Below are 23847 nucleotides of genomic sequence, written 5' to 3' on the forward strand. Positions count from 1 at the left end.
TTCCATCATCCCCAATGTCATCTCCGTGCCACGAACAATAATCCCTCATTTCCCTTTTCCCACTCCTGCTGACTTCTATTTTGCTTTCTGTCTCTATGAATTTCCCTATTCTAGGTGCCTCACGTAGGTGGAACCAAATAATACTTGTCCTCTTGTGTCGGCTTCATAGCATTTAGCATAATGTCTTCAAGGTTCATCCGTGTTGTAGCACGGGTCAGAATTTCCTTCCTTTTTACAGGTTGAATAAAATCCCATTGTATGTTTAGACCGCATTTTGTTTACCCATTCATCTGTTGATGGACATTTGGGTTGTTTCCGCCCTTTGGCTGCCGTGAGTAATGTTGTGATAAATGCTGGTGTGGACCTATCTGAGTCTCTGCTCTCAGTTTTTGTGGACATTTACATAGGCGTGGAACTTCTGCATCCTATGCTAGTTCTGTGTCTAACTTTCTGAGGAATCGCCAAACTGTTTCCCACAATGCCTGTGCCATTCGACATCCCCACCAGCAGTGCCTAAGAGTTCTGATTTCTCCACATCCCTACCAACACTTACTTTTTATTTATTTATTTTATTTATTTATTTTAAATTTTTTTTAACGTTTTTATTTATTTTTGAGACAGAGAGAGACAGAGCATGAATGGGGAGGGGCAGAGAGAGAGGGAGACACAGAATCAGAAGCAGGCTCCAGGCTCTGAGCCATCGGCCCAGAGCCCGAAGCGGGGCTCGAACTCACGGACCGCGAGATCGTGACCTGAGCCGAAGTCGGACGCTTAACCAACTGAGCCACCCAGGCGCCCCAACACTTACTTTTTAATAAGGGTTCAGTCTTAATAATGATTCAGATTATATTAAGTTTGGTTGCTCCATGGCCACAGTTAACAATTACATATTCTAGAAACTTGATTAAAATGTATCCTATTTCTAAGCAGCCTTTTCATTTTGAGAATGAGATTCAATTTTATAGATTCCTAAAAGAATCTCAATCAAAATCTCAGCAGGCTTTACTGGTAGAAATTGAGAAGTTGATTCTAAAATAAATGCAGAAATTCAAAGGACCTAGAATAGCCGATGAATTTTTGAAAAAGAAGAATGAGATCAGAGGACTTATAACACAGTATAATATTAGCATAAGAATTGAAACATATATCACAACATAGATCTATGGAACAGAATAGAGTCCAGAAATAGATCCACACACGTATAGTTAATTGATTTGCAACAAAGGAGTCAGGATAATTCCATGAGAAAAGGACAGGCTTTTTAGCAAATGGAGCTGGACCAACTGGACGTCCATTTGGGGGAGAAAAAAAGGACATTTGATCCTTACTTCTAATTTTTTTTTTAATGTTTATTTCTGAGAGAGAGAGAGAGACAGAGCATGAGTGGGGGGAGGGGCAGAGAGAGAAGGAGACACAGAATCCGAAGCAGGCTCCAGGCTCTGAGCTGTCAGCAGAGAGCCGGACGCGAGGCTCGAACTCAAACCGTGAGATCATGACCAGAGCCGAAGTCGGTCGCTCAACCAACGGAGCCACCCAGGTACCGCATGATCCTTACTTCTTAACCCATACAAAACCTGATTCAAAAATGGATCAGTGGGGCGCCCGGGTGGTTCAGAAGGTTGAGCGTCTGGCTCTTGATTTTGGCTCAGGTCATGATCTCATGGTTTGGTTAGTGAGATTGAGCCCCATGTTGGGCTCTGCATTGAGTTCAGATCCTGCTTGGGATTCTCTCTCCCTCTGCCCCTCTCCCACGCTCTCTCTCTCTCTCTTTTAATGTTTGTTTATTATTTTTGAGAGAGAGAGAGAGACATTTGATCCTTACTTCTAATTTTTTTTTAATGTTTATTTCTGAGACAGAGAGAGACAGAGCATGAGTGGGGGGAGGAGCAGAGAGAGGGGAAGACACAGAATCCAAAGCAGGCTCCAGGCTCTGAGCTGGCAGCACAGAGCCTGACCTGGGGCTCGAACTCACAAACTGTGAGATAATGACCTGAACCAAAGTCAACTGCTTAACCGACCAAGCCACTCAGGTGTCCCTCTTTCTAAAAAAGAAAAACAAATAAACATGAAATAACAATTTTTAAGATTTTTTTCATGTTTTATTTATTTTTGAGAGGGAGAGTGTAAGCTGGGGAGGGGCAGAGAGAGAGAGAGAGAGAGAGAGAGAGAGAGACAGAGGATCCTAAGCAGGCTCTGTGTGACAGCTCAGAGCCTGGGGCTTGCTTTGGATTCTGTGAATTTTTCTCTCTCTGCCCCTCCCCTGCTCATGCTCTGTCTCTGTCTCTCTCTCTCAAAAATAAACATTAAAAAAATTTTAAAAACATAAAAGAAAAAATTGATGAAATAAAAATTCGCTCTTAGAAAGACATCATTAGCAAAATGAAAAGGCAAACCACAGACTGGGAGAAACTGTTTGCAATACTTGTATTGCAAATTCAAAAGACTTTTATCCAGAAATATAAAGAACTCTAAAAAACTCAAAGCAAAAAAATTGAATGGAAACTTTACAATAGATGGCATTTGAAGCCAGATACAAAAGAGTACTCATCCCACTGTATGATTCCATATTATGAAGTGTTAGGAAAGACTCATTGAATTAATAGTATCAGAAAGCAGTCCACTTAGGGGCACCTGCATGGCTCAGTCGATTGACTGTCCAACTCTTGGTTTTGGCTCAGGTCATGATCCCAGAGTCATGGAATCGGGCCCGGTGTCAGGCTCCATGCTAAGCGTGGAACCTGCTTGAGAGTCTCTCCCTCTCCCTCTGCCCCTCTCCCCTGCTCATGTTTTCTCTCTCTTGAAAAAAAAGGTGGGGGGAGGAGGAGAAGGAGAAGGAGAAGGAGAAGGAGAAGAAGAAAAGAAGAAGAAGAAGAAGAAAACAGATCACTTAGTGCTTAGGGCATGGGATGGGTGTGGAGATTGACTGGGAAGAGGCACAAGGGAGCATTTGGGATAATGGAAATGTCCTGTGTCTTGATTGTGGTGATGGACACATAGATGTGTATGTTTGTCAACACTTATTGATCTGCATGCTCAAAATATATGCATTTATTGTATGCAAATATATTTTAATAAAAGTGATTTTTTAATGTGTCCTTTACTGTATTGTGTCCTTGAGTGGGTGTCTTCACCCCTCTGTGCCTCAATTTACGCATCTGTAAAATGGGGATAGTAGTATCTCACAAGGTTGCTTTGAGATGTAAATGAGCTCCGTTCACATGAACGGCCATATTGCGAGCAGTCCACAAAGGCTAATGGAGTGCTAATAATACTATTAATATTGGGGAGGTACCCTGCTGGTACCTATGGTTCCTTCTGCATCTTGGCCTTCCCTGCTCTCAGGGCGGAGCCTCTCCAGGCCTACCAGTTCTTGGTGCCCAAACCATACAACTCTTGGTTGCAGGGGAACCCTTCTGTGCCCCATCCCTCTCAATGCCCAGGGGCTCTGTGAGGCCCCTCAAATCACCTTCCAGGCTCCCACTGGCCATCATCTTTGAGGACATCCTTGACCCTGACTCCAGCCCAGAAACACGACACAGGCATGGGGCTGCCAGCAACCCAATCCCTCTGGGCTCTCTTTTTGTTTCTGTGCCTTAGCCAAGGTGGGGGCTGGGCTGGGGCTCGGACACAGTGGGGGGACACCCCAACTTCTTGGGTCTTTTCTGAAACCTCTGATGTCCCTGTCTTGTCTGTTCCTCATCCTCTCATGATCCCCCTTGGTGGGGGTGGTAAGCTGATAGACTCTATTGTTGACAACTCTATTGTTGTCATCTATCGTTATGACATTGAAACCAGCATCATGACTTCTTTTGTTCCACTGTGTCCTGAGTCAGTGACTAGAGAGAGTCATGGAATAAAAGGAAATGTGTGTGTTTGACTTGTGATACTATCTCAAATGTTCTCCTATTCCAAATATCTGTTGGAGTAGGGCTGGGGAGGTGAACAGGAAGGGTGTAAGTCTGAGGGAACAGTTCTGACACTTGATCTTGGGCCAAGGCTGAACTGGAGACAGAGGTGGGAGGTGGAAGAGACCAGAAGATTGGGAGGGTGGCTGAGACAGGGTGGGAGGCAGTGAGAATAGGCAAGGGAGCTCTAGGCTAGAGAAAGGCAGAATGTGACTGAGTTGGAAGTGCCTATGCACTCTGGCTAGGGAAGGATCTGGGGATGGGTGAAGGAAATAGTGGGCAGGGGTAGGAGTGGGAACTCTGGAGTTTGGGAGAGGGTAGGGAGGCCAGTGAATTGAGCCTTTCTTACTGTCTGCTTGTTTGGTGTATGGAGATGGGGAAGCAGGATTTCCATTCTTTTTTTTGCTGGGACTTGGACAGAGTAAAGCTTTGGGATTGCCCTGGACCTATGGCCCATCCAAACCCCAGAAACAAGCCAAAGCATCTTGCATGGGGTCATCACAGCCAGCCCCATGGCCTTGCTCTTTGTATGACTACCTCATCTGAGACCACATTTTCAAAGGATCTTGAATCTGGAAATCTGGCAGCTCTTTCTGCCCATGGGTCCTGTCTCCATGCTTTAATAAAACCACCTTTTTGTAACTGAAGATGTCTCAAGAATTCTTCCTTGGCTGTTGGCTCCGAACCCCAACATTTCCACAGACAGAAACAATGCCAGGGACTGCTGACATTCAGGGATGTGGCCATAGCATTCTCTCAGGAGGAGCAGGAACCATACAGGTATAATTCTAGAGAATCATGGAAACTTCCCCTTCTTGGGTCTCCTTGTGTGGAAGCCAGAGCTGGTCATCTTTTTGGAGGAAGAGAAAGAGCAACAGTATGTGAAGAGAAAGGAGGCAGTAGCCTTACACCCAGAGAGAGAGAGAGAGAGAGAGAGAGAGAGAGAGAGCTCATGAGGGGGAGGGGCAGTGAGAGAGGGAGAGAATCTTGGGCAGGCTCCATGCTCAAGGCTCAGCGTGGAGCCCTATGCAGGACTCAACCTCACAATCCTGAGATCATGATCTAAGCCAAAATCAAGAGTTGGATGCCCAACCAACTGAGCCACCCAGGCGCCCCTGAGTTTTATTCTTTTATTTAAAAAAAAAAAATGTGGCAGAAAAAACAGCAACTTGTGCTAACCTAAAAAAAAAAAAAAAATCTGGAAATCTGGAATGATCCAGAGAGACTATAAGGGTGTGTGTGTGTGTGTGTGTGTGTGTGTGTGTCACTATCAACATGAAACTTATTGTATGTTTCCCTCTTTAAAATGTCAATTCCACCAGGGCTACCATTTTGTCTTGTTTCCTGCTCTGTCCCAGGCACATTGTGGACACATAGTAAATATCTGGTGAATGAATGAGTCAAGATCTGAGGGGATTCCCTATGGTGTGGACTAGCTTTACGTCTTCTATAAGGCCCCAGAGGGCAAAGGGCTGAGCATCTAATGGAAGCCAAAGGGAGGCAGATTTGACCTACATCATGAAGGACCTCGAAAACCCAGAGCTGCTTCATGCATCTTGCTGCAAGAGCTGACCATGTTGGGGCCAAAGACAGACTTGGAGAGACACTAGGGAAGATGGCTTGCTTCAAGGAAGATCTGAAGGGCCCTCAACACTGCATCTGGGACTTGGCTCCAGGATCACATCGATGTAGGCAATTGCAACAAAGCGTCCGTTCTCCTGGCAGACAGAACAGGTTTCAATCTTGGCTTCTCCATGAAGCTGTGTGATCTTAAGAACGTTACCCAGTGTCTCTGAACCTGTTACTTCACATGTAATGTGGAGGTAGAATGGTGCAACACCTACCTCAAAGACTGGCTGTGAGCATGAGATTCAAATACTCACCCATGTACAGCATTTAGCTCAACATCCGGCACACAACCAATGCTCAGTGTTAGCTATTGTCACGACGCTAGAAGTGGGCCAGCGCAGCTGATTCCCAAGGCCCAGTGAACCAAGACAAGTTGCACACAAAGTAAACCGACTGGTCGGCAGCCAGAAAGGTGAAAGGTTGTGATTTCTTTACATATCCAGGTGCACTTTTCTCCTTTGATACAGTTTTGATTCTCACATTCCCAAATCATGACTGGGAGGACAAACCAAGAGATAGGGAAGATGCCATTCTTAGGAGAGTTATAGAAACAGATATTAAATCCATAACTGGTGTAGATATTTGTCATATGTATCAGAGAAACTGACAGATAACTTCATTCTAAGTCCCTTATTTAAACTTAGGAGGGTTTAAAGACTAGTTTAAAGAGGTTCAAAGACTAGTTCTGCTCTTCCCCATTAGAACAACCAGCTCCAGGAGCGCCTAACTGGCTCAGTCGGCAGTGCGGGCAACTACTGATCTCAGGGTCATCAGTTCAAGCCCCGTGTCGGGCATGGAACCTACTTAAATAGCAATGACAACAACCAGCTCCAACAAGAAAACTATTTAGATGGTTTTATAGACAATATTTACATTGTTTTATTAAACTGTGTTAATTCTGGTGTCAATCATTTGTAGAAAGAGTAATTTTATCAGTAAGACAATAAAATCATAGTTTTAAAATATCTTAATTTTTTTTCAATGTTTATTTTTGAGAGATGGAGAGAGACAGAGCATGAGCGGGGGAGGGGCAGAGAGCGAGGGAGACACAGAATCCCAAGCAGGCTCCAGGCTCTGAGCTGTCAGCACAGGGCCCGACCTAGGGCTTGAACCCATGAACTGTGAAATCATGACCTGAGCCGAAGTGGGACACTTAACTGACTGAGCCCCCTGGGTGCCCCAGTTTTAAAATATTTTAAATATCTAGCAAGCACAATTGACATTAGGCCAACACTTTTAAATTCTCAGAACAAGAATAAGGATCAAACGCTGATTTTGAGACTCCCAGTTAGCGCTAAACCCACAAGAGAGGCTAAATTAGTACTAAAATGGACTCAGTGGTCCTGTTACTCCCACCTCCACTGAAATTAATAGCAGAAACAAAAGCAGGAGCAAACCCTCCATGGAGGGTGGCTTTCTCAAGTTAAGCCTACAGGACTGTTTGATTTCTCAAACAACCACCACCAAACACATGAAAGTATCACGTTTTACTCAGCAATAAATATTGGCAGAGACAAGAAACCACCTATTATATATGGTGTGAGGTAAGGATTAAGGTTCTTTACTCCCCACCCCTCCCCTGCCCCATTATTCCATCACCACTTCTTGAAAAGATTAACCTTTCCCCATTGAATTACCTTGGCACCCCTGTTGAAAATCAATTGATCATGTATGTATATGTGTAGGTCTCTTTCTCTTCTCTCTAATTTGTTCCATTTATCAATAGGTCCGTTTTTATGCTAATATCCCACTTTCTTGTTTACTACAGCTTTTTTTTTTTTACTTCAATAAACCCTTCTTTAATCAAAGCCCAACATACAGTTTTTTCCCAATATACAGTTTTAAAATAAATTTGAAATCAAGTAATGTAATTCTTCAAACTTTGTTCTTTTTCAAAGATGTTTTGGCTATTATAGGTCCTTTGCATTTCCATATAAATTAAAACAATTTTTTTAACATTTATTTATTTTTGAGAGACAGAGAGAGACAGAGCACAAGCAGGGGAGGGACAGAGGGAGAGGGAGAGGGAGACACAGGATCGGAAGCAGGCTCCAGGCTCTGAGCTGTCAGCACAGAGACCGACGTGGGGCTTGAACAAACTGTGAGATCATGACCTGAGCTGAAGTCGATGCTTTAACTGACTGAGCCACCCAGGCGCCCCTCCGTATAAATTTTAGAATCAATTTGTCATTTTCTAGAACAGATTCTGCCAGTATTTTGACTGAGATTGCACTAATTCTATAGATAAATCTGGGGAGAATTGATATCTTAACAATACTGAATCTTCCAATCCATGGACATGGTTGCTAGCCCAGTGAGTTAACCCAAACCTAGGTAAGGAAGGCAAATTCATACCCAGAATGCATGCCAATCCTAGTATGGACAATATCACAGCCACTCCATTGCAGAAGCACCCAATGTAATTCACTTGCCATCAGCTGTGATGAAAGGGAGCCCACATCATTGGGCCATAGGGAACCTGCATCCCTGCCACTGTGGTACTCTATTCATGAACCAGTTGTGCAAATGCTAGAGTCGCCTAAGACAAAAGCTGACTTACATCCATGAGACAAGTCGTCTTGTCCACCATATTGTTTGGTTTCTGTCTATGATGGATGCTGTCTGGGTAGGCAGTAACACCAGACACAAAGATCCCTGCACTTTCTTTCCACTCTCATAAGGCCACTTACATGCTTCTTCCCCACGTCTCCTTGTCTCTGGGCTCTCAACCTTGCTACTCCCAGGCTCTGACGAATGAGTTTGTCACTGCCCGGGAATCCATACATAGCGCTATTCCAGGCCATTAATTTCTCAAACTACACCAAGGTGATGACTAGGTCTACTGCTTGAAGCTCTGCCCACTGGGAGGATTACCCCTCGCTATTTTCCACCCTGGGTAGGTCTGTAGAACAGCGGCAGACCATTTTTGGTTCACTCCAACTTATCATACTGACCCATCGATGAACCAAGCATGAGCTTTTCGTCTTTGTTAGCTGGTCATAGAGAATCCCTAAGAGGCCACAGGCATGAGCTGATGGGGGAGACATCGATGCAACAGACCTAGTGGGGATCAGGCCACATGGTCATGAAACTTACATTTGCCCTTTGGATCTGTACAGGCCCGATTGTGAATATGTCACTTTGAACTTGATGGGGTTGACGATTCGTAGATCATGATAGGCAGGGACCCTTGGACCTTACCCTGCATACACATTGAGCTCTCTTTTGCTCCAGGCTCTACTTAAACGTGGCTTCAAGCCATTCAATGGATGGGTCAGAACAGAATCCCTACACGTAGTATGTGCTGTGGTCTAAATCTAAAAACTGCCTCGCGGACACGGTGCTTCTTTTCCATGGTAGAAGGTGCGAGGTACAGTAACTGTAGTCCATTGTGTGACTAGTCCACAATTTGTTAATCCACTCACAAAGGATTATTACTGACGGACACTTAGGTAGTTTACAGTCTTCTCATAGTATAAAAAAGCTAGAAACATCTTTGTACCTTTTGTGAAAGCATTTTTAAAGATTCATTTTTGGAAAATACATAATAGTGAACTTGCCGGTCATAGAGTGAATGTAGATTTAACTTCACAAGTGCCAAACAGATCCCCAGAGTGGTTGTACCATTTTATGTTCTCACCAGCAAGAGTTCAAGTTGCTTCACATCCTCTTTATCATTTTATGTTTTAGTCTTTTTATCCTAGTATGTGGGAAGTGGTATCTTATTGTAGTTTTAATTTGCATTTCTTTGATGACTCTTGATGAATACTTTTTGTGTGTTTATTACCATTTATTTGGATATCTTCTTTTGTGACATTTCTGTTCAATTCTTTTGCCAATTTTTATTGTTTCTCTTTTCATCATTGATTTGTAGAAGTTCTTTATACTCTAGATATGAGGACTTTCTTGGATGTATGTGTTACACATATTTTTCCCTGAGGCCTATCTAGTTATTTTCCTAATAAGTCCCAGAAAGAACATATGGAAAGCATAGAGGAAAGGTAATATATTTAGAGATAATGGACACGAGTTTTCACAGCTGAAAGGAAGGACAGGTTTCTAATAAATAAGAGTTAGAATAACAGCAACCTTCTCAACAAAGGAAGCCACAAGACAAGGGAGTGATAGCTGCAAAGCCCTGAGAGAAAATAACCAAGTTAGAATTGTGTGCTTACCAAAATTATCTTTCAAGAACAAGGGTAGAGAGGTGCCTGGGGGGCTGTCGGTTAAGTGTCCGACTTCGGCTCAGGTCATGATCTCATGGTTCGTGAGTTTGAGTCCCGTGTAGGGCTCTGTACTGACAGCTCAGAGCCTGGAGCCTGCTTCGGATTCTGTGTCTTCCTCTCTCTCTGCTCCTCCCCGACTCTCTCTCTCTCTCAAAAATAAATAAAAAATGAGGGTAGAATGAATGTATTTGCATATAATCAAAAATTGAGAGTTCAACAGCAGGAAATCTGTTCAAAGACCTTTTAGTTTTTAAAACATTTTTATTTATTTTTGAGAGACAGAGAGCACGAGCAGGGGGTGGGGGAGGTGGGGTGCAGGGTCAGGGTGGGGGGCAGATAGAGAGGGAGACACAGAGTTCAAAGCAGGCTCCAGGCTGGGTGGCTCAGTCGGTTAAGTGTCCGATTTCAGTTCAGGTCATGATCTTGTGGTCCATGAGTTTGAGCCCCTCATCAGGCTCTGTGCTGACAGCTCAGAGCCTGGAGCCTGCTTTAGATTCTGTGTCTCCTTCTCTCTGCCCCTCCTCCACTCATGCTCTCTCTTTCTCTCAAAAGTAAATCAACATTTAAAAAAAAATTAATAAATATATAAAAAAATAAAAAAGAAATCCTTACATGTAGACATATATAATTCTGTACTTATGAGTTAATGTAATGGTTGCTTTTAAATACTCCCTAAAACGGAGCAAAAAAAAAAAAAAAACACCCCAGGAAAGTTGATAACTTATGTAAGCTGAAGGATGGGTATGTGGGGGTTAACTATGCCAGTCTCTCTAATACTGAATGTATGTGAAAATGTTCATAATTAAAAGGTTAAAATAATTAAATAAAATCTACTGAGAAAACAACAGCCACAGTCAGTTTTACTGGTGAGTTTTACCAACTGTTCAAGGAAGAAATCATTCCAAACTTAAACAGACTCCTCAAGTGAATAGAACAGGGGAGATTTTTCCTCCAATCTTTCTGAGGCTGGTACAATTTTGATACCAAAATTACACCAAGCCGGGGGCGGGGGGAAGGAAAATGACAGCAACTTCATTTACAAATATAGTTGCAAAACCCCCTCCTCATTTATCAGTGAATCAAGTCAGCAATGTAACACACTGATGACCAAGCTAGTTTTATCCCAAGAACACAGGACTGTTTCCTATCAGGAAGTCCACATCATACTCTACATTAACAGATAAAGGAGAAAAATCATCTGCTCTTCGCTATAGATGTGGAAAAACATTTGAAAAAAAATCAGGGTGCCTGGGTGGCTCAGTCAGTTAAGCATCTGACTCTTGATTTCGGCTCAGGTCATGATCTCGTGGCTCTGGGTTCAAGCCCGGCATCGGGCTCTGTGCTGACAGCGCGGAGCCTGCTCTGAATTCTCTCTCTCTCTGCACCTCTCCTGCTCTCTCTCTTTCAAAATAAATAAACAAAAACTTTTAAAAAGAAAAAAAATCAACACCTACTTACCATACACTTTCTTAGTAAACTAGAATGAGAAAGGAGCTACCTTAACCTGATAATGGATGTGTACCCCAAATTATATATAACCTAAGGACAAATACTACAAAAATATATTATCTTTTCAATAACTCCACGCATTATTGGTGGCAGTTGGTGTTATTATTCTGAGAATGTTTTGTGTACAATGTGAAATACATCAAATGAGTAATTGGTCGATGTCATTGAGAACAGAGGTATTTATTTATTTATTCCTTTATTTATTTATTGTGATAAAATATACATCCTATAAAGTTTACCATTTTAACTATTTTAAGTGTACAGTTCCATGGCATTAAGTATACTTCTATTGTTTTGCAACCATCACCACCATCCATCTCCAGAATCTTTCCACCACCCCCAGTATAAATTCTGTACCCATTAAACACTGACTCCCCATTCCTTCCTTTCCCCAGCCACTGGTAACCATTATTCTATTTTCTGTCTCTATGAATTTGACAATTCTATATATAAGTAGAATCATACAACTTGGGGAGGGGGGAGGAGCAGAGAGAGAGGGAGAGAGAGAATCCCAAACAAGTTCTGTGCTGTCAGCACAGAGCCGGACACGGGGCTCAAACCTATAAACCATGAGATCATGATCTGAGCCAAAATCGAGACTCGGTTGTTTAACCAACTGAGCCACCCAGGTGAGCCCCCCCGCCTCCACTATGCTTTCTTCTAAGAGCTTTATGGTTTGCCTCTTTAAGTCTTCAATCTATTTTAAGTTAATTTTTGTATATAGAGTAAGGTAAGGGTCCGACTTCATTTATTGAAGGGGAAATTCCAGTTTTCCCCTCACCATTTGGTAAAAAGACTGTCCTTTCCTCATTGAATAGTCTTAACACTCTTACCAAAAATCATTCAACCACATATGTGAGAGTTTGTTTTTCTATTTGTTTGTTTTCTATCTATTCTATTTCATCAATCTATGTCTGTACCACATGGGCTTGATTAGTATTCTTTTGTAGTAAGTTTTGAAATCAAGAAGTCTTACTCTTCCAACTTTGTTCTTTTTCAAGATTGTTTTGGCTATTCAGGGTCCCTTGAGACTGCATATGAACTTAAGGATGAATTGTTCTATTTCTGTAAAAAGAGAAATGAGATTTTTTTCTAACACTGGAGAAATATGTAAGATGATTGAGGGTAAGTTAAAACCCTGTAGTCCTAAATTTAAAAAGGAGATATCAATATGAACTCCTAATACATTTTATATTATATATATAGCCTAACTGTTCATTGAAAAGATCTACAATGACTAACCCAGTACAGTAAGGGATCAGTAAGGGATCAGTAAGTACCCCTAGCACTCAGGCTGTGGTCTCTAAATACCATTTCCCACTAGGAGGAATGAGGACTCTTCAGAAACCTTCCCAATTCCAGATCTTAGACACTAGAATTGCGGAACTGTGTCAAAAGGAGTGAAGAACAAAATTGAAAAATTTTCCACTGGCCAAAGATGGAACAATTTAAACTTCAATAAGGAAAACAATAGATCAAATATTAATAGATCAAAATGCATCAAATATGTTTAAATCCATGCATTAAGAGCTTTTTTTAAGACTGGCTATCTTTAAAAACAATTTTTTTTAAGTTTATTTATCTATTTTGAGAGAGAGCACAAGCTTGAGCAAGGGAGGAGTAGAGAGAGAGAGGAAAAGAGAATCCCAAGCAGCCTCCTCGCTGTCAGCACAGAGCCCTACACAGGGCCCAACCCCATGAACCCCTGAGATCATGACCTGGGCTGAAATCAAAAGTGGGAGGTTTAACCAACTGCGCCACCCAGGTGTCCCAATATATGTGAATTTTAAAAAGAGGATCATGCAAGGATCAATGATTGTGTATCATTAACCAAAGATTTTAAGTAATCACTTCTGTCGACCTGAATGCCTCCTTCTCAAAAGTGAGCTGACTCTTCAAATCGGGGCCCAAAACAGGAGAAACTGAAATGAGTGGGAGGGGTGGTTAACTGTTTTCACTTTTCTCTTCCTGTTTTTTCAGAGCCTGGGAAAGCAAGTCAGAATTTCCAATCTTTTCCAATTCCCACATGATTCCCTAATTTAGAACGAGTTCAGTCTTTCTCCATCTGGGGAAGAATCTACCGCCTGCCTTGGAGCATCTTCGTTTGGGGAAAAAGCCCGGGGGGGGGGGGGGGTACTCCAGCCTCCTCCCTCACCCCGCAAAGAGGCCTTGAGCTTGGCCTTGGGGACTATACCTCCGCGGAGAGGTCACAGGAGGGTTAATTAGTGGAATTGCTTTAGCAGATGGTTGGACCCTAGCAGTAGGCCCTGGGGAGATGGGCGGGGGAGGGGGGTGCAGGACTTTGCGGGTTTAGGTGGCCCCAGGGGTCTGGGACCTTCCAAGACACAGGCATCAGGCTATAAAGACGAAGCTCCTCGGAAGATTTACCCTTGGGCGCCTCCAGCCCTACCATCGCCCCTGGGGGCGGGGAAGGGGGGCGCTGGGGGCCTGGGACCTGGGGCTGACAATGTGAATGAACCATAAACGCATATGAACCTTAAACCTACTAGCCCTCGGTCCGCCCTCGCCGGCGGGAGCAGATGCGGCGCAGTGTCCTGGTCGCCCCTTGCGTTCTGCAGGCTCCGTGAAGCCCACGGTCCAAGCACTGCCAGGTGGAGAGGTCCGGAAGTTCCCCTTTGCCCCTGCTTTGTTAGATTGGGGTGAATGGCTAATTAAAAAGTGCTTCTGCCGCGACACCACCAAGAGGCACCTTTGGCGATTAGGAAACTTTGCGGAGGTCAGCCACCTGGCCTTTGCGGGCGAAGCAGGCCCGGGCCTTTCCCCGCGCAGGGCGGGCGGCCGCAGCCCAGCAGCCCTGGCTGGGCTCCAGACCCGGCCCGGGTGACATCACCCAACTCCTCCGATCAGCGGGAGGGGGCCCCGAAATCCCCTAAAAACATTGTGAGTAATCGCTGGGCCCGCCCTCCAGGCGGGGCCTGGACCCGGGAGGCAGCCCAGCAGCCCCGCCAGCCTCGAGAGTGGCGTCGGGACGAGCAGCCTCTTGGTTCCCGGAGCGGCGCGCTCTGGTTCCCAGACTCCAGCGGCGGCGGCGGAGGCGGCGGCGCGCGCGGCCTCTCAGACTTGAGCGCGGCGCGCGCCTGGCCCCGCGCGGGTGGCGGCGGCCGCGGCGGCGGCGACGGCGGCCGAGCGGTGCAGCGCGCAGGCGCGGCCGGATTCCCGGCAGTGACGCGGCGGCGGGCGCGCGCGGCGCATTTCCGCCTCTGGCGAATGGCTTGGCTGTAGCGCGCGCTGCGGGTCCAGCTGCGACCCCGGCCCCGCCCCCGGGACCCTGGCCATGGACGGTGAGGGCACCCTCTGACCCCGCGGGGTGGCCGCGTCGGGGTCTCCGGGACGGCGACGGGAGCCCCCCGCGCCGCCTTCCGCCCCTTCCTGCGCCGACGGGCGCTGCGCAGGGAGCGGCCGGCCGGATGGTGGCGCGGGGCGGGGCGGGCATGGAGGGGTCTGACTCAGTTTCCCCTTTAGGTGGCGGAGACTTGACTCAGTATCCTCTGGCTGGGGGGGGGGGGGAGGGGGGAGGGGTGGCTGTGAGCTCTGACTCAGTTTCACCCCGGGGCCGTGGGGGCAGTTCCGACTTGGTTTCCTTGTCAGGGGAGAGACTGTGTCTGACCCGGTTTCCTCTCAGGATGAGGTGTGGGAAGTGCCCTCCCTTAGTTTTCCCTATGGAAGTAGGAAAGGCCCCGACTCCATTTCCCTCCCTAAAGAGAGGACGCTATACCCAGGGTTCCCTCGCGAAGCAGGTGCTTCTGCCTTCTTTACCCCTTCTCCTTAGTTTCACCCGCAGGTCCCAGGGAACAGGCCTTGACAAAGTCTCCTTCGGAGGGAGGGAGCCTGGCTCCATCTCCTCTCCGTGGGGAAGCAGGCCCTCCCTGGTAAGGATGGGAAGTGGGCTTGTGCTGACCCTCGTCTCCCTCCCCTTTCAGACCTGTTTCCCCTCATCTTCCCGACTGGTAAGTGGACCAGCCTTTCCCAGTGACTGGGGAGGAGCTCCCCAGGGTTAGGGGCAAGGAGGGCAGCCGCCTGACCGGGGCTGGTCCGTGTCCCCGCCGCAGAGCCGGCCCAGGCCTCTGGCCCTTATGTGGAGATCATCGAGCAGCCCAAGCAGCGGGGCATGCGCTTCCGCTACAAGTGCGAGGGTCGCTCCGCGGGCAGTATCCCCGGCGAGAGGAGCACGGATACCACCAAGACCCACCCCACCATCAAGGTCAGCATGGCTGTTAGCGGTGGGGTGGGGGGCACAGAGAGGGTCTGCGGGAAGGAACTGTGGTAGGCTTGCTTCCGGGCCCCGGTGCAGTGTCTGGGAGTTGGGTCTGGAATTCCTGAGTTTCTAGATGTTCTCTGTACTTTGAACAGATCAATGGCTACACCGGGCCAGGGACAGTTCGCATCTCATTGGTCACCAAGGACCCCCCTCATCGGCCTCACCCCCATGAGCTGGTGGGAAAAGACTGCCGGGATGGCTTCTATGAGGCTGAGCTCTGCCCAGACCGCTGCATCCACAGGTGAGCTCCTGACCAGCAGGGCATGGGGGTGGGGGGACAAGAGGCAAGGCAGTTGTGTAGCTGTTACTGTCTTACTCCATCTGGACAAGGGGCCAAATGCCTCACTCCCAGCTCTGCAAGCAGATTCCCTTGGTCTTGGAGTTACCTGTTGGCGCGTCTCCACTGTCAAGTAGATAAGGGCTCTGTGGGCTAGGGCTGGATCCCCAGTCACCTCAACACCTGAGATAACTTCACAGATGAAAATAAAACGGTGTTAGGTTGGGAGAATAATCTCCTGGTGGAGGGGAGGGAGGGAGGAGAGCCAGGAGGTCAGGAAACGCCTCTCACTTAAGGCTTGAGTAGTGAGAAAGAGCAAAGAAGCATGGAAGGAACATTCCAAGCAGAGTGAACACATGCGAAGGCCTCAAAGTGGGGCTGAGTTTGGCGTGTTTGGAGAACAGACAAGAAGCCGCTATGGCTGAGGGCAGGGAGCCAGCAGGGACCGTGGCTAGGGCCGGGTCGCAGGGCACAGGTGCTTTTCAGCCAAAGTAAGGAGTGGGGTTTCTTTGCAGCACAGGAGGAAGCCATCCGAGGGGGTAAAGCACAGAGGTGATCTCGTGCGTGGGGGGAGGGGGGCAGCCTGGGCAGAGACCGTGGGACTGATGCCTGGTGGGGGACTCAGCTTCCAGAACCTGGGGATCCAGTGTGTAAAGAAGCGGGACCTGGAGCAGGCCATCAGTCAACGTATCCAGACCAACAACAATCCCTTCCAAGGTGAGGGGGCGAAAGCCTGGGCCTGCTTGAAGCACCCCCACCCTCTGTCGCCCCTCTGAAGCCACCTTCCCTGCACCTCATTGGCCAACAGTCATAGCGCAGACGGAATCTTGCTGCCCATTCAGTACACACTCCCATTTTACCATTGGGGAAACTGGGAGCCAGTGAGGGGACATGACATCCAGGGTCCCATGAGGGTCATACAGGTCAGTGATGGGTCTAGAACCTTGTCTCTCTCCTGCTTTAGCACTCCTACTGTTTGACACACCCTCAACTAACCCTCCTGGCCCAGAGCTCCCTGCCCCCCCTCATTCCCTGCCATGCCTCCCAATCTCCTGACCATGTGCTTTTGTGGCAGTTCCCATAGAAGAACAGCGTGGGGACTACGACCTGAATGCGGTGCGGCTCTGCTTCCAGGTGACAGTGCGGGACCCGGCAGGCAGGCCCCTCCGCTTGCCACCTGTCCTCTCGCATCCCATCTTTGACAACCGTGAGTGGCCGGGGTAGCCGTGGAAGGGAGAGGGGGATGGGCCTGTGAGGAGGAAGGGGGTTGGCTGGGTACGGCCTGCGAGAGGAGCTCTCGCTTGGTTCAGGCATCTTGTGGATTTGTCACCTCTTCTGTGTCCAGCTCTGTGCTGGCTGGGGGGACAGGGCAAAGAAGACCCGGAGCTGCCTGTGAGGTGTCGCTTCTAGGCTGGCAGGGAGTCGATGCGAGACAGGCATTTCCACTACATGATGGGAGGATAGTGTGCCCGGAACGGTACTAACGACTCCGGGAAATGAACTCCCAGGAACAAGAAGATGTTACCAGAGTAGTAATTCAATGATGAAATCTCTTAGGAAGTTCACAGATGATTTGGGCCAATGTTGATCAGTTGCAGCCTTTAATCAAGTAATCAGCAGGATGAATGGGACTAAAAGGGCTCTGGAGCCCCAAGGACAGAAAACCAGGATGAAGTGGAGGTCAGGAGGGAAGGGTCTGTTACCAAGCAAACTGGGTCTTGAAGGGTGCTTGGGTCTGATGGAAAAAGAGGGTATGTGACCAGATTGGTTCCCCCAGACTATAAGCTCCACGAGGGCAGAGATGATTAAGTTTTGTCGTGTTTTCCGTGCGTGGAACAGTGCTGGGCACACAGTAGATAAACAGTTGCTGAATACGTTGGGCTGAGGGGTCCTGGGAACGGGGCAGCCTTGGCTGCGGAGGTGTGGTCCTCAAGCTCTGAACGGCCTTGACTCTGGGATGGACAGGGATGTTGCATCCCCTGCAGGCCAGCCCCGGAGACCTGCGACGGTTCAGGGCTTCCCTCCTTATTCCCACGCCCTCAGGTGCCCCCAACACCGCCGAGCTCAAGATCTGCCGAGTGAACCGAAACTCTGGGAGCTGCCTCGGGGGGGATGAGATCTTCCTGCTGTGTGACAAGGTGCAGAAAGGTACACACCAGGAAGAGGGCTGGACTCTGGAACAGGAGGTGAGGGGCGATGCTGAGCGGAGATGGTGTCAGGAGACTGGCTTTAAACACTCCCCCTAATGCCTCGGGGGCAGCAGAGCGATGTATCTTGGGAAACAAGTCTCAGCGATTGTGGGGGGGCGGGCGGCGAGCCGTATGAGTCGAGCACGGTGACCCACATTGCTCCCCGTCTCCCGCAGAGGACATTGAAGTGTATTTCACGGGACCAGGCTGGGAGGCCCGAGGCTCCTTTTCTCAAGCTGACGTACACCGACAAGTGGCCATTGTGTTCCGGACACCTCCCTATGCCGACCCCAGCCTGCAGGCCCCCGTGCGTGTCTCCATGCAGCTGCGGCGGCCTTCAGATCGGGAGCTCAGCGAGCCCATGGAATTTCAGTACTTGCCAGACACAGGTACACAGCTGGGGAGGGAAGCAGCAGGACTGTCGTCTCCAGCCAGCAGACGTGAGGCTAGGGCTAGACGTCTGGGGCTGTAGTAGTGGGTCAAGAACTAGAGTCGGGGCAGGGATTTATACAGGAATCAGATTCTCTTTCTTGCCTCAGTCAGTAGTAAGGATCCCTGAGATTGACTGAGTCCTTATATGTTTGCTCCTATTCCAAGCGGATCAGTGAATTACCTGATTTTGTTCCCTCGTGAGCTTTTTGAGGTAGAAGATGGCATCTGAGTTGCCTGAGGTCACGTAGATAGTGAGTGAAAGAGTTAGTATTTAAACTCAGGCCATCTGGCTCTAGGGTCCTATTGCCAGGCGATGTGTCTCGTCCCTCCCACGTAGCCATGATTTGGTCAAGGCTTTCGGGCATCTGACCACATTAGGAACAGCCAGAATGATCTTCGATCCAAAGCCCGTCGTCGAGCCTGAGAGTGTTTTCTGTCCCAGGAGCAGTCTAATAGGGTTTGGAAAGCAACCCCCGAAATAGCCATCGATTCATTCCACAAATAGTTACTGACAACCACGTGGTGTCAGGGCCCGTGCCAGGTATTGTGAACACAAAGACGAATGAGATGTGTTCCCTGCTCTCCAGAAGCTCAGTCTCATGAGAAAGACAAACAAGCAGGACAGATTCTTAAGTGACAGAAAGACCTGTGAAACAGAGGGAGCTGCGTGCAAAGAGCTGGAGATGGCTGCATGGGGCAGGAGTGTTTTAAGGCGGAGAAGGCCCCGGAAGCACAGTCTCCGGGTAGGCGGACAGACACCTGGAGGCGCAAGGGCGTTGGAGGGTGCCCATCGCATTTGGGGGCAGCCTTGTGGGAGCTGTCGGCGGGCACTGAACAGGTGCTGGCAGGAGGGCCTCGAGTGTCAGACTCAAGGCATTCATCCAAGATCTCATCCTAAAGACAGTGGGGAGCCACCAAAGGTTTAAGAAGGAAGGGACACGCGTGGATCTGGAAGCTCACTCTGGCAGGAATGTATAGAGGATCCGAGAGGGAGAGACTCCAGGCAGGGAGGCTCTTGTGGAAGATGCCGTAGTCCGGTCCAGGAGAAGACGTGGAGTGAACCTTGCAGAGCCAGTGGCAGAGGAAGACAGTCTCCTCCAGCGCTGTCTCCCTTGGGTGCCCTCCGCCCCCAGGCCCTCCTGTCCGACACACACTAAGCTCAGTCCCTCCTCGGGACCTGTGCTCCAGCTGTTGCCTCTGCTTGGAATGCTTGATCTCCACATGATGGGCCCACACTGGTGTTTCCACGGCCGCCTCTAAGCTCGACTCCCCAGCCTCACTTCCGGTTCTGTTACATCAGCCTGTGTCTCTTCCTCAGAGCTCCTGTCACTTGTATGTGGTTGTGTCCCTGTCCCCCTGTCATGAGGATGTCCACTTCGGGGGGAGCAGGAGCCTTTGTCTGCTTACAGCCATACCCCCGGTGGCTAGGATGGAGCCTGCGCGTGGTGGGTGTTGGTAAACGCGTGTCGTGTTAGTGGACGGTGGAGAGTGAGAGAAAGGAAGATGCTGAGGATGATTCCAAGGTTTCTGGTTGGGGTGACAGGGCAGACAGGTGGTGAGGGGCCACTGGAGAAGGAAGAACCCGGTTTTTGAGGTGAGATGATGAGGCTGGCTTTGGACTGATGGTGTTGAGTACTTTGGAGTCATCCATATGCTCCGATACTTAGAAAGGCAGTCCTGGAGGCTCCAGACTGAACTAGCAAACCATCAGAGGTAAGAATACAAGTCCTTGTTGGTCTTTGGCAAGCCTGTTATGCTGCCCCAGAGTGCAAAGATCATGGCCAGGCCCGGATCAAGGCTGGAGGTGAGCGAGGACGTGGGCAACGCAGGTAAGAGAAAAAGCTGGAGACGGCTTCACGAGGGCTCCTGTCCCCTCAGAGCACGACCCCTACTTGGAGGCACCCACGTGGCCTTTGAGGGGGGTGGTCAGATTCAGTGACCAAGGCCTTCTCAGAAAGCTGTGGCACTCTCAGAATTGCGTGTCAGTGTCATGAGGCCCTTCTCACTGGCAGGCAATGTTTGGAGAAGGGGTCTTACGGAAAGGTGGTCTCGTCATCTTCCTCCTGCGGGTCCTTTGAAGGCTCTGGGGATCCAGCTGAGAAGAGCAAGACCCACTTCTCCCCATTACTTTTCTAGATGATCGTCACCGGATTGAGGAGAAACGCAAAAGGACATACGAGACCTTCAAGAGCATCATGAAAAAGAGTCCTTTCAATGGTGAGAGGGGCAGTGCAGAGAATTAGAAGGTGGTGGATAGGGGAGGGGAGACCCTGGGGGCTAGGAACTGACCCAGCCTTGCCCCACAGGACCCACCGACCCCCGGCCTCCACCCCGGCGCATCGCTGTGCCTTCCCGAAGCTCAGCTGCCGTCCCCAAGCCAGGTAAGGATTTCCTGTTGCCCCACCGGAACTGTGGGCTCAACTCTATTCAGCCTGTGGCTCTGGGCCGGAGGGGGTCAGCTTTACCAGCGGGTGTCTGAAGCTTACTGTCTGTGGGGCTCACAGGGCTTAAGGTCTAGTACCCACATCAGAGTCATTTGCGGGGGGGGGGGGGGGGGGGGTTGTGCAGATGCCCATTCCCCGGCCCCATCACTGACCTGTGCAATCCAGAGGCTCTGGAAGCGTGGCCCAGGAACCAGCTCATGAATTAATGCACGTTGTGGTCTGAGAACCACTATGTCAGCTAAACCCCATACTGGATGCCGCAGGAGACCATTCAAAGATGCAGTCTTCGCCCTCAGCTCTCAGTTGAATTAGGGAAGCAAAAGCTCCTCCAGCAGAATGGGCGTGCTGGTATGTAGCTCACAAAAGAGCGACCAAGTGCCCTGCTTCAGGCTTTGACTCGCCGGGCGCTCACTGGGCTCATGGTCTGCGGCTTGGGTTTTACCAGCTGATCTCTGACAGCATCCCTTCCTCTAAAAGGCTGGGAGAGCTTTGCGGGCTGGAGGGCTCCACAGGAGGACGTGGGGATGGAACCGAACAGGTCAGACTGAGGAAGAAGGAGTGAGGGTGCTAGCCATGACCTCCTAGGGAGGGACCTCCTCCTAGGGACTGATCCTAAGCACTACTGACAGGGGCTGGGGCACAGGTGACAGGGTGGGTCTCTGCAGCCTTGTCTGACCCGACTCTGTCTCTCTCTCCCAGCTCCCCAGCCCTATCCCTTTACGCCATCCCTCAGCACCATCAACTTCGAGGAGTTCTCCCCCATGGTCTTCTCTTCCGGGCAGATCCCAAGCCAGACCCCTGCCTTGGCACCAGCCCCTGCCCCAATCCTGGCCCCGGCCCCTGCCTCTGTCCCGGCCCCTGCCCCGGTCCCCGCCCCCGCCCCGGCCCCGGCCCCGGCCCCTGCCCCAATCTTAGCCCCAGGCCTTGCCCAGGCTGTGGTCCCGCCTGCTCCCAAGACCACCCAGGCTGGGGAAGGGACGCTGACGGAGGCCCTGCTGCAGCTGCAGTTTGACGCTGATGAAGACCTGGGGGCCCTGCTTGGCAACAGCGCCGACCCGGCAGTGTTCACAGACCTGGCATCCGTCGACAACTCTGAGTTTCAGCAGCTGCTGAACCAGGGTGTATCTGTGGCCCCCCACCCAGCTGAGCCCATGCTGATGGAATACCCTGAGGCAATAACTCGCCTGGTGACGGGATCCCAGAGGCCCCCTGACCCAGCTCCCGCTCCCCTGGGGGCCTCGGGGCTTCCCAACGGCCTCCTCTCAGGGGATGAAGACTTCTCTTCCATTGCCGACATGGACTTCTCAGCCCTTCTGAGTCAGATCAGCTCCTAAGGGGGTGACACTTACCCTGCCTGGGGTACTGGGTTGCAGGGGATTGAAGCCCTCCCAAAGCAAGCACTTATGGATTCGGGGAGGGGGGTGTGCTCCAACTGCCCCCAACTTCTTTGGGTGATGTCTTCCGGGGGGTGCATTTTACTCTTTTACTGGCAGTGTCTATCTCTCTCTCTTTTTGGAGGTGCTTAAGCAGAAGCATTAACTTCTCTGGAAAGCGGGGAGCAGGGAGGACTCAAACTCTTCCCCTATCCTGATGTTCCGCTCCCTTCTCCTTACAGGGAATTCTGGGGGCCCCCATCCCTACCTTCCAGCTTCTAATACTCTCCTAGAGAGAGGGACAGGCTGGAGCTATGGCCTTTGAGGCCACAAAGCCTTATCACCAAGTGTCTTCACATGATGGATTCATTCACATCTTGTGCCAAAATAATGCCTGTTACCAGCCCCTCTGTGGTGCTGGCACGTTGTCCTTGAACTAACACCAGCATTTGAGGGCCTGGCCTTCTGGCCCTGCAGAGGTCTCTGCCAGCTCTCCTTGCTCAGCTGTGGCTGTAAGGGAACCGGTGGGACAACACTGGCCCTGTCCGGGATCCCGGGAGGTTCGGTCTGAGACCTCTCTGTTCCCCCTTTCCTCAAGTGCCTTAATAAGTAGGGCTAGTTGTTTGGAGAGTAGGGGGGAGGGCAGGCTGGCAGCTCTCCAATCAAGAGGCTCAGTTTTTACTGAAGAAATCAAAGCAGTTGGACTCTTGCTCTTTCTATTCTGAACTAATAAATTTGTTGCCAAGCTGGCCAGAGATTCCCCTTCTTTCAGCAAACAGCACGCTCTTTGCTGGTCATGTCAGGCTGGACATTAGCAATACAGAGTTGGATGAATAGTTACACTGTTATCTAGAAGCCTGCAGTCCGAGGATGTCCTTGGAATGAAATGCCCGTGAAGGAAAGCAAGCAGCTAATAGGGGCGGTGTCCCAGCACAGTGAGAGCTCAGCAGGGCCCAGTGGCTGTGGGGATGGAGTAGTTTCAGGAAGAGCTTCACAGAGGCCATAGGGGCAATCAGCTTCAGGTCTTTGATCAGAGGACGGTCAGTCTTGCAAAGGGTCTAGCCAGCGTTGGAAGGTGAGCCGGGTAAAAGAGACGATGTTGGAAAAGTTGGATGGGGCCAGGCTATAAAAAACATGAAGGACGCTGGACCGAGAGGTTTGGATTTCATCTCTTGGGTGGTTGAGGGAGAGTTCGCATCTGTTGGGGAAGGGAAGTGCCAGGTAAAGGTCTATGCTTTGACATCCTGTTCTGCGAGGACCAAAGAAATCTTAAACCCGCAGCCCCGAGAGCCTAAACAAAAGCCGGGCCACAGCCCAGAGGCCTGGAGCTGGACGTACTTCCGGCTTGACCCGACGCAGGCGCAGTAAGGCAGTGTTCGCGAAGGCTCTGCCCGCAAGACCCCGCCTTCTCAAGTGCGCACGCGCACAGGCGGCATTCCGCGAAGGGCGGCCCTGTAATGCGCTTCGGGGAAATCGCAGTCCTGAGTCGGATGGCATCTAAGTTCCGTGCTCGCACGGCTGCGGGAGGGTGAAGGTAGAGGTATGCGGGTTACCGGTGGCGCTTGCTGCAAAAACTAGCGTGTA

General features: G+C 49.6%; 1 protein-coding gene and 1 long non-coding RNA gene across 3 annotated transcripts; one reads left to right on the forward strand and one right to left on the reverse strand.

Moving 5' to 3' along the window:
• Positions 1-11430: 11430 nt before the first annotated feature.
• Positions 11431-14284, reverse strand: LOC128776136 (uncharacterized). Of its 2 annotated transcripts, none has more exons than XR_008421094.1 (2): positions 13777-14284; positions 11431-12334 (listed from the first exon to the last, which is right to left on the reverse strand). It is a non-coding gene; the product is annotated as an uncharacterized LOC128776136 (long non-coding RNA). The 2 variants fall into 2 exon arrangements; XR_008421093.1 differs by having other exon boundaries at positions 13766-14206.
• A 169-nt stretch (positions 14285-14453) lies between these two features.
• RELA (RELA proto-oncogene, NF-kB subunit) lies at positions 14454-23013 on the forward strand. Its single transcript, XM_053899454.1, has 11 exons — positions 14454-14571; positions 15211-15237; positions 15340-15491; positions 15641-15789; positions 16451-16542; positions 16901-17032; positions 17869-17973; positions 18191-18403; positions 20583-20663; positions 20753-20827; positions 21590-23013. The coding sequence occupies exons 1-11, from the start codon at positions 14565-14567 to the stop codon at positions 22222-22224; spliced, it is 1668 nt and encodes a 555-aa protein (XP_053755429.1). The 5' UTR covers positions 14454-14564; the 3' UTR covers positions 22225-23013.
• The last annotated feature ends 834 nt before the right edge of the window (positions 23014-23847 follow it).

Source organism: Panthera pardus, unplaced genomic scaffold (genome assembly GCF_024362965.1).
Source record: "Panthera pardus isolate Hobbes unplaced genomic scaffold, ASM2436296v1 HiC_scaffold_12, whole genome shotgun sequence".
NCBI classification, from domain to species: domain Eukaryota; kingdom Metazoa; phylum Chordata; class Mammalia; order Carnivora; family Felidae; genus Panthera; species Panthera pardus.